The 12860-nt window shown below is 46.6% G+C and overlaps 1 protein-coding gene across 1 annotated transcript in view; it reads left to right on the top strand.

Moving 5' to 3' along the window:
• LOC124550733 overlaps positions 1–12860 on the top strand; it is a 51825-nt gene that overhangs the window by 38897 nt on the left and 68 nt on the right. Inside the window, exons 4-5 of the mRNA XM_047125454.1 lie at positions 11056–12170; positions 12368–12795. Of these exons, the coding sequence (XP_046981410.1) occupies positions 11056–12170; positions 12368–12795 (1543 nt within the window). The remainder of the gene's footprint in view (positions 1–11055; positions 12171–12367; positions 12796–12860) is intronic.

Below are 12860 nucleotides of genomic sequence, written 5' to 3'. Positions count from 1 at the left end.
TGGTTCATCCAACAATGTGTCAATCCTCATTTCAGTGCAAATGTTCTCTTTACGGATGAGGCTTCATTCCAACGTGATCAAATTGTAAATTTTCACGCTCAACATGTGCGGGCTGACGAGAATCCGCACGCAATTGTGCAATCAAGTCATCAACACAGATTTTCTGTGAACGTTTGGTGATGTCTTGATTGGTCCCCATGTTCTTCCACCTACGCTCAATGGAGCACGTTATCATGATTTCATACGGGATACTCTACCTGTGCTACTAGAACATGTGCCTTTACAAGTACGACACAACATGTGGTTCATGCACGATGGAGCTCCTGCACATTTCAGTCGAAGTGTTCGCACGCTCCTCAACAACAGATTCAGTGACCGATGGATAGGTAGAGGCGGACCAATTCCATGGCCTCCACGCTCTCCTGACCTCAACCGTCTTGACTTTCATTTATGGGGGCATTTGAAAGCTCTTGTCTACGCAACACCGGTTCCAAATGTAGAGACCCTTCGTGCTCGTATTGTGGACGGCTGTGATACAATAGGCCATTCTCCAGGGCTGCATCAGCGCATCAGGGTTTCCATGCGACGGAGGGTGGATGCATGTATCCTCGCTAACGGAGGACATTTTGAACATTTCCTGTACCAAAGTGTTTGAAGTCCCGCTGGTACGTTCTGTTGCTGTGTGTTTCCATTCCATGATTAATATAATTTGAAGAGTAGTAATAAAATGGGCTCTAACATGGAAAGTAAGCGTTTCTGGACACATGTCCACATAACATATTTTCTTTCTTTGTGTGTGAGGAATGTTTCGCGAAAGTGTGGCTGTACATATTTGTAACACCCTGTATACAGGATGTATCACCTAAAATTTGCACCACAAATATTGCGGAATTGGAAAGTGCTATTGATGTGTGGGTTTCACAGAATGTATTGCTAGTCAGGGGCTTGTATTGCTAGCCAGTAAACCTGTTTTAATGTTACTTAGAAAGTAAATTTTTTGTGCAAACATGTACGTTTTGAATGGAACAGTGCCTATTGACATTAACAAACTAAAAGCAGTGTAAATCAGAATGTCAGTGGTGTTTGTTGCAGGATTTTAGTTAGAGTCGTTTATGAGATATCGTATTTTGCGAAGTCCCCATACCAACACTTGTACGATACCTGTGGTAGCACACACTAAACGAGACAAGTGTGTACACTAGTTATGTGGATTATGACCAGTATTGAGACAATTGACCATCAAAGGTTGTGTTCAAAACGACACTATCAGTGGCAATACTGCTTCCAGTCTGGTATGGAAAAACTTCTGCACACATGCTAGCATTTCAGCAGGCTTGTAGTAATATATCATTGCATATGATCGGGTGTAGCTGGTATGTCCTTGTAGACTACATCTTTCAGCTTTCCCCGCAGAATAAAGTCTACAGGCGTCAAATCCAGGGAATGGGCCAGTCAAGGTACAGGTCCTCTGCATCCGATCCAACAGTTTGGAAAAAGCTTAGATGGCTGACCATTCGGTTTGCCATGCACTGTTGGCAAACTGAGTGCACTCCGCCCTTGTAAGGCAACCTGAAGTGCTACTTGATAGAAAAGTAGTGGCTTCAATCTTGGAAACTGACATACAGCCAGGAGAGCGGTGTGCTGACCACATGACGTAGGATGCCACCTAATGGTGTTGCGAGCGCGTGACTTGGTAACAAAAGTATGTAAATAGACACGGACAGGGGATCATCCTAGCAAATATATGGGCTGTAAATGGAGAAATCCATCGAGATAAGTTGCTTTGACCACAGGCCCCTCCATATCCGCATTCAGTGACGCCTGTAGGCTGAGCATGACTTATGAGTGTGTACGTGTGTCTCTCTCTCTCTCTCCCTCTATACACCAAAAAAAGTTTTGCATCACCCCAGTTCCCAGAACTCCTGAAGATAGACGTTGACTGTGGATATTGTATCACAGACACAGTTCCTATGACCGTTCAGAGATATCACTAAACCGGCCCAAAGATGTAAACAACCATCCATCAGCAGCACCTATTAGACGGAGGGAGTCCGACGGCCGATCAGTTCCAACCATTCCACCAGGAAGTAGGTACATGATTCTTGTTGTCTGTAGTTCAACCATGCCTAGACGCTCATTACCGCGGTTCGATCGCGTCCGTATTGTTACTTTGCGCCAGGAAGGGCTCTCAACAAGGGAAGTGTCCATGCATCTCGGAGTGAACCAAAGCGATTTTGCTTGGAGATGGAGTAGATACAGAGAGACTGGAACTGTTGATTACATGCCTAGTTCAAGCCGTCCAAGGGCTACTACTGCAGTGGATGACCGCTACCTACGGCTTATGGCTCGGAGGAACCCTGACAGCAACGCCATCATGTTGAATAATGCTTGTCGTGCAGCAACAGCACACCGTGTTACGACTTAAACTGTGCGCAATACGCTGCATGATGCGCAACTTCACTCCCGACGTCCATGGCGTGATCCATCTTTGCGACCACGACACCATGTAGTGCGGTACAGATGGGCCCAACAACATGCCGAATGGACCGCTCAGTATTGGCATCAAGTTCTCTTCACTGATGACTGTCGCATATGCCTTCAACCAGACAATCGTCGGAGACGTGTTTGGAGGCAACACGGTCAGACTGAACGCCTTAGATACACTGCCCAGCGAGTGCAGCAAGGTGGACGTTCCCTGCTGTTATGGGGTCGCATTATGTGGGGCCGACGTACGCCGCTGGTGGTCATGGAAGGTGCCATATCAGCTGTACGATATGTGAATGACATCCTCTGACCGATATTGCGACCATATCGGCAGCATATTTGGGAGGCATTCGTCTTCATGGGCAACAATTCGCGCCCCCATCGTGCGCACATCTTGTGAATGACTTACTTCCGGATAACGGCATCGCTTAACTAGAGTGGCTAGCATGTTCTCCAGACATGAACCCTATCGAACATGCCTGGGATAGATTGAAAATGGGTGTTTATGTACGACGCGACCCACCAACCACTCTGAGGCATCTATGCCGAATCGCCGTTGAGAAGTGAGACAATCTGGACCAACAGTGCCTTGATGAACTTGTAGATAGTATGCCATGACGAATACAGGCATGCATCAGTGTAAGAGGACGTGCTATTGGTTAGTAGAGGTGCCGGTGTGTACAGCAATCTGGACCACCACCTCTGAAGGTCTCGCTGTATGGTGGTACAACATTCAATGTGTGGTTTTCATAAACAATAAAAAGTGCGGCAATGATGTTTATGTTGATCTCTATTCCAATTTTCTGTATAGGTTCCGGAACTCTCGGAACCGAGGTGATGCAAAACTTTTTTTGATGTATATATATTGGCACCCCATAGCGTCTCGTATGTGTCCCATCGACTTACTTCAGAACTGGTGCATTTTGTTGCCAAAACATCTACATGAGTTAACTAACACGCTCCTAATACCACTGCAGCACAATTCTGTCCTTGTGACAGGAACCGATATTCTGCTGGAGATGTCACGGCCCTCGGGGAGGACATGTAGCACGAAGGAATGCAGGTGGTCCACAATAGTAACTAGTCTACAGGTCTCATAGTGGTTTGGATTACCACCAGAGGTCCCCTGGAAGTCCAGAGGAACCTCTATCATAGCACAATACTGCCACTACCAGCGTCCTAGCATGGCACAGCGAATGTTTCGCACAGGCATTCGCTTGAATGCCGGCATCTCTGGACATGACCACCGATTGTGTGTAGTGAGGAGCGAGATTCATCTGACCAGGAGATACGTTTCGACTGACCCACGGTCAAGTCTAAGTGACCCTGTGACCACTGAATCATAACTGATGATGTCGTTGAGTCATCATGATGACCTCGAGCATTCGGTATCTGTACCAGGTCAGACTAAAGGAAGACATCAGATAAGTTCAGAGGTAAGTTGCTAGATTTGTGACTGATAGATTTGAACAACATGAAAATGTACGGAGGTTCTTCGGGAACTCCAATGGGAATCCCTGGAAGGAAGGACATTCTTTATGAGGAACACTATTGAGAATAGATAACCGGCATTTGAAGCTAACTGGAGAACGATTCTCCCGCCTCCAACACACATTGCGTGTAAGAACCACGAAGATGAGATGCGAGTAATTAGGGCTGATACGGAAACATATACAGTCGTTTTTCCCTCCCTCTGTTTGCGAGTGAAACAGGAAGGAAAATGACTAGTAGTGGTATGGGGCACCCTCTGCCACGCGCATTATGGCGGATTGTGGAGTATCATGTAGATATACACTACTGGCCATTAAAATTGCTACACCACAGAAGCGAAATTTAACCGACAGGGAAAAGATGCTGTGATATGCAAATGATTAGCTTTTCAGAGCATTCACAAAAGATTGGCGCCGGTGGCGACACCTATAACGTGCTGACATGAGGAAAGTTTCCAACCGAGTTCTCTTACACAAACAGCTGTTGACCGGCGTTGCCTGGTGAAAAGTTGTTGTGATGCCTCGTGTACGGAGGAGAAATGCGTACCGTCACGTTTCCGACTTTGATAAAGGTCGGATTGAGGCCTATCTCGATTGCGGTTTATCGTATCGCGACATTGCTGGTCGCGTTGGTCGAGATCCAATGACTGTTAGCAGAATATGGAATCGGTGGTTTCAGGAGGGCAATACGGAACGCCGTGCTGGATCCCAACGGCCTCCTATCACTAGCAGTCGATGTGACAGGCATCTTATCCGCATGGTTGTAACGGATCGTGCAGCCACGTCTCGATCCCTGAGTCAAGACAACAACCATCTACACGAACAGTTTGACGACGTTTGCAGCTTCATGGACTATCAGGTCGGGGACCAAGGCTGCGGTTACCCTTGACGCTGCATCACAGACAGGAGCGCCTGAGGTAGTGTACTGAACAACGAACCTAGGTGCACGAATGGCAAAACGTAATTTTTTCGGATGAATCCAGGTTCTGTTTACAGCATCATGATGGTCGCATCCGTGTTTGGCGTCATCGCGGTGAACGCACATTGGAAGCGTGTATTCGTCATCGCCATATTGGCGTATCCCCCCCCCCCCCCCCGTGATGGTATGGGGTGCCATCGGTTACACGTCTCGGTCACCTCTTGTTCGTATTGACGGCACTTTGAACATTGGACGTGGCTCTACTCTTCATTCGATCCCTTCGAAACCCTACATTTCAGCAGGATAATGCACGACTGCATGTTGCAGATCCTGTACGGGCATTTCTGGATACAGAAAATGTTCTACTGCTGTCCTGGCCAGCACATTCTCCAGATCTATCATCAATTGAAAACGTCTGGTCAATGGTAGCCGAGCAACTGACTCTTCACAATAAGCCTGTCATTACTCTCGATGAACTGTGGTATCGTGTTGACGCTGCATGGGCAGCTGTACCTGTACACGCCATCCAAGCTCTGTTTGACTCAATGCCCAATGGTTGTTCTGGGTACTGATTTCACAGGACCTATGCACCCAAATTGTCCAATGAATACTCATTTATCGTCTGCATTTCTTCTCGGTGTAGCAATTTTAATTGCCAGTAGTGTAGATGCAGATAACACATAGGGGTCCTGTGCTGCGAAGCTCCGTGTTCAAAAACGTGGCTGAATGGTGAGCTTCCAAACACTTGTGCCTGCACCAGCCTTGTACTCTGTCATCATTTCTGTCCTGGGTGGTCAAGCCTTTGCCCTCCACGTTCTGTGACGAGGCGTGGAGGTCAGTCAGCTTGGCGCCTGCTCGTGGTTCCACCGCCGTTTAACCATTTTCCATAGATGCAGTTACGAATAGCCAAGTTTCGCTATTTCCGAGATACACGTTCCCAGATGCTGGGCCATAGCAACATGCTATTTGTCAGGGTCGCTTACATCTGTGGATTACCTCAACTGCCGTTTGTATCGTCGATATGATAGTTCCCCATTAGTCTCTGTTGCACTAGTATACTTTGCTCAGCCTGTCATATGACTGCAGCGTCATCATTCGGCGTTCAGTCTCGCTGTGGGCAATGGTCATAATGTTTTGACTCATACGGAGGGCGGTCAGGAACAGTCTGTAAAGCTTGTAAGGGTAGGTGCGATCCGAAATAACTGCCAAGAAAAAACTTGGATACGTCGCGTCGTATCCGAGTCAATCAGCATTGAAGTTAGCCAACCAGAAAGCTGAGCGGAAGTTCAGGCACCCCGTCATTTACGCTTAGTGTCAGTTATTCTCATATTGTTGGTGATAGCGCACGCGATAGCTCAGCATTTGGCTCTGGTTCGGCCCTTAATATCGTCATGTCCAAATTTTGTATCGCTCTCTTGTTTGGTTTTAGGAAACGAAACGAAGAACACATTTGGCAACACCGTCTATGGCGGGTCGTTTGGCTTTGCACAAGCAACGGGTTGCTAACTTAAATGCTAATTAATTTTGAAACGTCGCAATGTATCGAATTTTTTTCTTAACAATAATTTTTCAGCACACCTTACCATGCAACACCCTGAAAAGTTTCTCAGATTCTTTCTGACCATCTTGTATAGTCTGTAATTCATCGCTCCTCATAATGTTGTCACATTACAGCTCCTTAAGCGAACTCTCCATCTGTAGCACTGAATTCCTTAATGAAAATTACTACAGTCTTAAATTACTGAAGGTCTCCAAAGGCCATCTCATCTGGAAATAAACACGGGAAAGCTGAAAATTAGGCAATAAACACCTAACGACTATCTGACTACGTGGCCATGAATTTTCTGCTACAAAATTTTCTTTCCCGTTGTGTCACCTCTTCTTCTTACAGGCCTCTTTTACTGCAGTGATCAATAACATTGTTCCAGATTTAGCTTTGTTGCGAGTTTTGCAGAACTTCACAGCTTCCCCAGATGTTTTTGGATTTATTCAGTGCATCTGTTTAAAATGAACGTTTCAGCTCCATAAAACACTAGTATTTGATTATCATATTACAACCTCTTAGCTTTGTGCATTCTCCGATGCATCTTTTATCGTAAATATCTTCTGTAAGTCTAAGTGCTGTTTCAGTTTTTGTGGTACTGAATTTCATAAACAATATTTTATATGCTAGTGTCTTAAATGATTTCGCCAAAAAATAGAGAAGCTCTCCCTTTTTTTTGGATGCCAAACACTTACATTTCCTTTTATGACGAGGTATGGATTCTTTCCCTTTCTTTTGTTTCTTTAAGAATATGTACTCGCTTTGATCTGTTGGAATGTATCAAATCAGAATGATAGGTTATTATGCAAGAGCTGATCTGACTACCATGGTAATGGCTCTTCTTAACCAGAGTCTTTGTTCCATTTTAACCTTTGATTTGTTCAAGTTTTCGATAATTTTTGAGAGAGACAGACGGAAATTAATGGAGGCACTCCACCATCTTGTCATATTCCTGTATGCTGAAAATTTTCCCTGAACCTTACGTTAGATTTTGCACAATCTATTTGTCTAATAAGTGCACTGACTTTGAGGTCTAGGCCTAACTCCTTTAGAATTTTGAAGGGGCTGTTACGGTCCACTGGGTCATAAGCTTATTTAAAGTCTACGAAGGTGAAAACTAATCGCCTAGGATACATTTTTGATTTCTGAGTAATAGATTCAAAACGAATATATTCTGGGCAGTATGTCTTTGACCTCCAACTGCTTCATATTTACCGAAGTTGTTTTAGCATTACTGTTGTCTATGGCCCACGAAGCAGAGCTGTTTTCTTGTTTACTATTATTAAATACTACACAGTGAAACGATCATTGTAGTTAGCACTGAAACAGTGTAAGATATTTTTGTGTCGTTTATTGAGTCACAGAATACGACTTCCTTGAACATTTAAATCACGTTTACAAGATACTGATTTTATGGAGTGTTATAACAGCACTAGTGCTAGAAACATACAGTATTACTAAAATAGGTGTTGAATGGAATATTTCTACAATAAACTGTTTCGCCTAACACAGACTATATCAGTGCTTTTGTCCCCCACAAAATCTACACTATGTGATCAAAAGTATCTGGGCACCTGACTAAAAATGACTTACAAGTTCGTGGCGGCCTCCATCGGTAATGCTGGAATTCAGTTTGGTGTTGGCTCACCCTTAAACTTGATGACAGCTTCCACTCTCGCAGGCATACGTTCAATCAGGTGCTCGAAGGTTTTTTGGGAAATAGCAGCCCATCCTTCACTGAGTGCTGCACTGAGGAGAGGTATCGACGTCGGTCGGTGGGGCCTGGCACGAAGTCGGCGTTCCGAAACATCCCAAAGGTGTTCTATAGTATTCAGGTCAGGACTCTGTGCAGGCTAGTCCATTACAGGAATGTTATTGTCGTGTAACCACTCCGCCACAGGCCGTGCGTTATAAACAGGTGCTCGATCGTGTTGAAAGATGCAATCGCCATCGCCGAATTGCTCTTCAACAGTGGGAAGCAAGAAGATGCTTAAAACATCAATGTAGGCCTGTGCTGTGATAGTGCCATGCAAAACAACAAGGGGTACAAGCCCCCTCCATGGAAAACACGACCACACCATAACATCACCGCCTCCGAATTTTACTGTTGGCACTACACACGCTGGCAGATGACGTTCACCGGGCATTCGCCATACCCACACCCTGCCATCGGATCGCCACATTGTGCACCGTTATTCGTCTCTCCACACAACGTTTTTCCACTTTTCATTAGTCCAATGTTTTACGCTCCATACACCAAGCGAGGCGTCGTTTGGCATTTACCGGTGTGATGTGTGGTATAAGAGCAGCCGCTCGACCATGAAATACAAGTTTTCTCACCTCCCGCCTGACTGACATAGTACTTGCAGTGGATCCAGATGCAGTTTGGAATTCCTGTGTGATGGTCTGTATAGATTTCTGCTTATTACACATTCCAACCCTCTTGAATTGTCGGCGGCCTCTGTCAGGGTGGGCTATACGCGTTTGTTCTGTACGTGTCCCTTCACGTCTCCTGTGGTGTGCGTACTGTAAGGCCTTCACTACACACACCATCAGATTATTTGACTTGTCGCTCTAACGAAGTAGAGGAGTGTCAGCAATATGTCTCGTGGTCTTATCGTGGCGTGTTTATCTTCTGCCGTTAGATCAGACGATATAAATGCCACTTGCACGCTTAGAGTAGCAGATTGACGGTGACCAACTTTAAACAGAACTTGATTAATTTTCACACACATTTATTAAAATAATAACAAGCATAAAAATTACTTAACTTGGTTCTGGATGCTATTTACAATTGACAATCTGAAGTTCCTTTGGTATTGGTACGTTAATCCTATTCTCACATATATATCTGATACATACATATATCTATACATTTACAGAGTTACTACAAATGATTGAAGCGATTTCACAGCTCTACAATAACTTTATTATTTGAGATATTTTCACAATGCTTTGCACACACATACAAAAACTCAAAATGTTTTTTTAGGCATTCACAAATGTTCGATATGTGCCCCTTTAGTGATTCGGCAGACATAAAGCCGATAATCAAGTTCCTCCCACACTCGGCGCTCACTGCAGGTCGACCCGTTGATTTCCCCTTACAGAGGCATCCAGAAGCTTTAAACTGTGCATACCATCGCCGAATGGAGTTAGCAGTTGGAGGATCTTTGTTGAACTTCGTTCTGAAGTGTCGTTGCACTGTTATGACTGACTGATGTGAGTGCATTTCAAGCACGACATACGCTTTCTCGGCTCCTGTCGCCATTTTGTCTCACTGCGCTCTTGCGGTAGAAACCTGAAGTGCGGCTTCAGCCGAACAAAACTTTATGAGTTTTTCTACGTATCTGTAGTGTGTCGTGACCATATGTCAATGAATGGAGCTACAGTGAATTTATGAAATCGCTTCAGTCATTTCTAATAGCCCTGTATGTTCATGGCTATGTACAGGAATATGGTAATCTTATTAGGCGCAGACTGAAACTTTACTATAGACTGGTACAGACTAACGCAGACTGGTACAGACTGGGGCAGACAAATGCAGACTGACTAATTGGAGGTCTGTACACTCGTTATAATACCTCGCGCGTTCATGTATCACTGCGCGAGTGTGATCTGCAAGGAGAAAAGGTTCTACGTTAGCAGCAATCTCACTGGCTGCGTTACGTATTAATACGCGGATCGGCGGAAGCAGAAGTTGGTCCGTCTCTCAGACAGCGCCATCTCGTAGTGCGGAGACGGACGAGCGCTGCGCCTGCGCTGTTGTGATTAGCAGCGCTCGCTCTAGTGGGAAAGTTGTGTACGCGCTGACTACGCGGAACTATGTACACAACATCTGCACTTCACTGACATCGCATACAGTGGACCTAGGGATGTTACGGAGTGTGGATATCTCGCTTACAGATGTATGACACAAGTGACAATCACCTGACCGCGTTCAAAGTTCGTGAGTTCCGCAGAGCGCCCCATTCTGCTCTCTGACGATGTCTAATGCCTACTGAGGTCTCAGATATGGAGTACCTGGCAACAGGTGGCAGCCCAATGCACCTAACATGAAAAATGTATGTTTTTGTCCGTATACTTTTGACCACATAGTGTATTAGTTCCCTGGGAGTAATGGTGGTTCTTAGTGCCAATAGATCTTATCAAGTTTAATTACTACGAAGTGAAAATGGAATCATATAGAGATAGAACAAAAATGTGTAAATTGATTCTTCTGAAGAGAAACAAGACGTTTAAAGCTGTTTTATGTTGTGAATAAGTAGTGTAAATTTCAGTATGCGAAAATTCTGAAATAATTATGCAAGCCGTATTTTTAAAAAAAAAGATATTTGAATATAGAGATTGAGATTTTCACTCTGCAACGGAGTGTGCGCTGATATGAAACTTCCTGGCAGATTAAAACTGTGTGCCGAACCGAGACTCGAAATCTGGACCTTTGCCTTTCGCGGGCAAGTGCTCTACCAACTGAGCTACCCATGCACGACTCACGTCCCGTCCTCACAGCTTTACTTCTGCCAGTACCTCGCCTCCTACCTTCACACAATTTTAATCTGCCAGGAAGTTTCATTTTTGAATATATTTGTGTCTAACTGATCTGTTTCAACTATATTCAGGTGATTGTAGATGATGAGACTGAAGATAGCTCTGCGATTCTGGATGAGCTTACGAACGAGATGCAAAGTGAACACCGAAGTCATCGCCGCTTCGTCGTTGTGTCGTGGAGGGGCAGCCACTGCTTCAGCGACACTTGCCGCACAGCTGACATCAGCGGCGACAGCTGGAACAACTTCCTGAACATTAGTGTCGCGTTAAACGGGGACCGCTACGGATGCCGCCTGCAGGACCTGGTGGCGGACGTCGACGCCCTCCAGTCACTGCTGGACGGCGAGCCGGCACTCTTGCTGGCTCTGGCGCAGCTGTCGCAGCCTCTGAGGATGGGCCAGGAGCTGGAAACACTGCCCGCGCACTACGTGCCCAGGAAGCTCGTGGACCAGCGGGTGTTGACGGAAGAGTTTTTCTCCACTCTGGTTAAGATGCGAGAGAAAGAGCACTCCAAAGGTACCGGCAGCAACACAATAATTGTGAAGGGGAAGCCCGGAGTGGGCAAGTCGAAGATGCTGTCACACGTGGCGGAAAAAATAAAAGAGAAGGTCCCTTCCTGCTGGCTATTGCGAGTTAATCTATTTAAGTTTTACACAGTTTTAGACCACAGTAAGAACGGTGTGAGTGCTGCGGAAGACATCTTGAGGCGGACAGTGTTTAACGAGGGCGTTCTAGGTGAACTGGAGTACACCCTGCTTAGACACTGCCTGCTGCAGTCCACGCAAGTCGTTTGTCTCGTGGACGGCTTCGACGAGGTGTGCCTGGACTATTTCCACAAGTGCCTCGAGGTGCTGCCTCTGCTGTCTCCACGCAAGGGAAAGCTACTGGTGACGACGAGGCCACAACCGGTGTTTTTCTTACAGGCTCGGAGGAGAAAGTCGGCACACACGCTGGAGCCTTTCAGTGAATCGGAGCTAGAATATTTCTTCACGAGCCATTCCTCGAAGGGAAACATCCCAGCCGTCAGTGTTCTCAACAAGAACTTGAGGAATCTTCTGAGGATCCCCCTGTTTGCTGAAATGTTTGTAAATCTGTCGCAGGAAATTGATGAGGCGTATGACGTTGTGACTCTGTACGAAGCTTTCTTCCGAAATAAATTTAGGAGGCTGTACGAGGAAAAATGGGGGTGACAACTTTTCCGCTCCCGGGAAGAGGAGAGAGGTCGAGAAGGCGCAGGAGAAGCACGAAGAACAGCTGATGCTCCTCGCGGCGTGGGTTCTGTTGCACATCGGAGACGTACGGGGAATGTCATGGTACGATAGGGGTGACCGTGAAAGCCGGAATCGTGTACGAGTACATCCACAGACCGCAGTTCCTGCACAGGACGTTCGCCGAACACTTCCTCGCCAAGTGGTGCTTCCTCGGATACGGAGATCGGAGCCGTGCGGTGGTGTGCCGTAAGGCCTACCTCAACGAGAGACTGGATTTCTTTCGAGAGTCCTTCGACCGCAGGGCAGTGAGGGGCCGGCCACTGCTGGAGGCGGTGCTGGAGGCCCTGTCGAGTGGCGACGAGGGCGAGATGAGGGCGCTGCTGGCCGGGGGTGCCGACTGGAGGCAGACAGACGCGTGTGGGCGCAACGCGCTGCACCTGGCGGTGGCCCACGGGTCGCTCCCTCTGCTGCGGCAACTGTGCAGACGCGCGGGGGAGGGCACACTGTCTGCAGAGGACGGCCTGCTCGGGTGGACGCCGGTGAGGTACGCCTGGGAGCGCAAATGCTGGTCTGCTGTGGAAGTGCTGCTGATGGCGGGAAGTGAATTCAGCCACCTGGGGGTCGTGAAGGCGGGGCAGCACGACCCCGTACAACTGCAGGCCGTG

This window comes from Schistocerca americana, chromosome 9 (genome assembly GCF_021461395.2).
Source record: "Schistocerca americana isolate TAMUIC-IGC-003095 chromosome 9, iqSchAmer2.1, whole genome shotgun sequence".
In the NCBI taxonomy this organism is placed as follows: Eukaryota; Metazoa; Arthropoda; class Insecta; order Orthoptera; family Acrididae; genus Schistocerca; species Schistocerca americana.
This window is presented reverse-complemented; position numbering and strand designations above follow the sequence as displayed.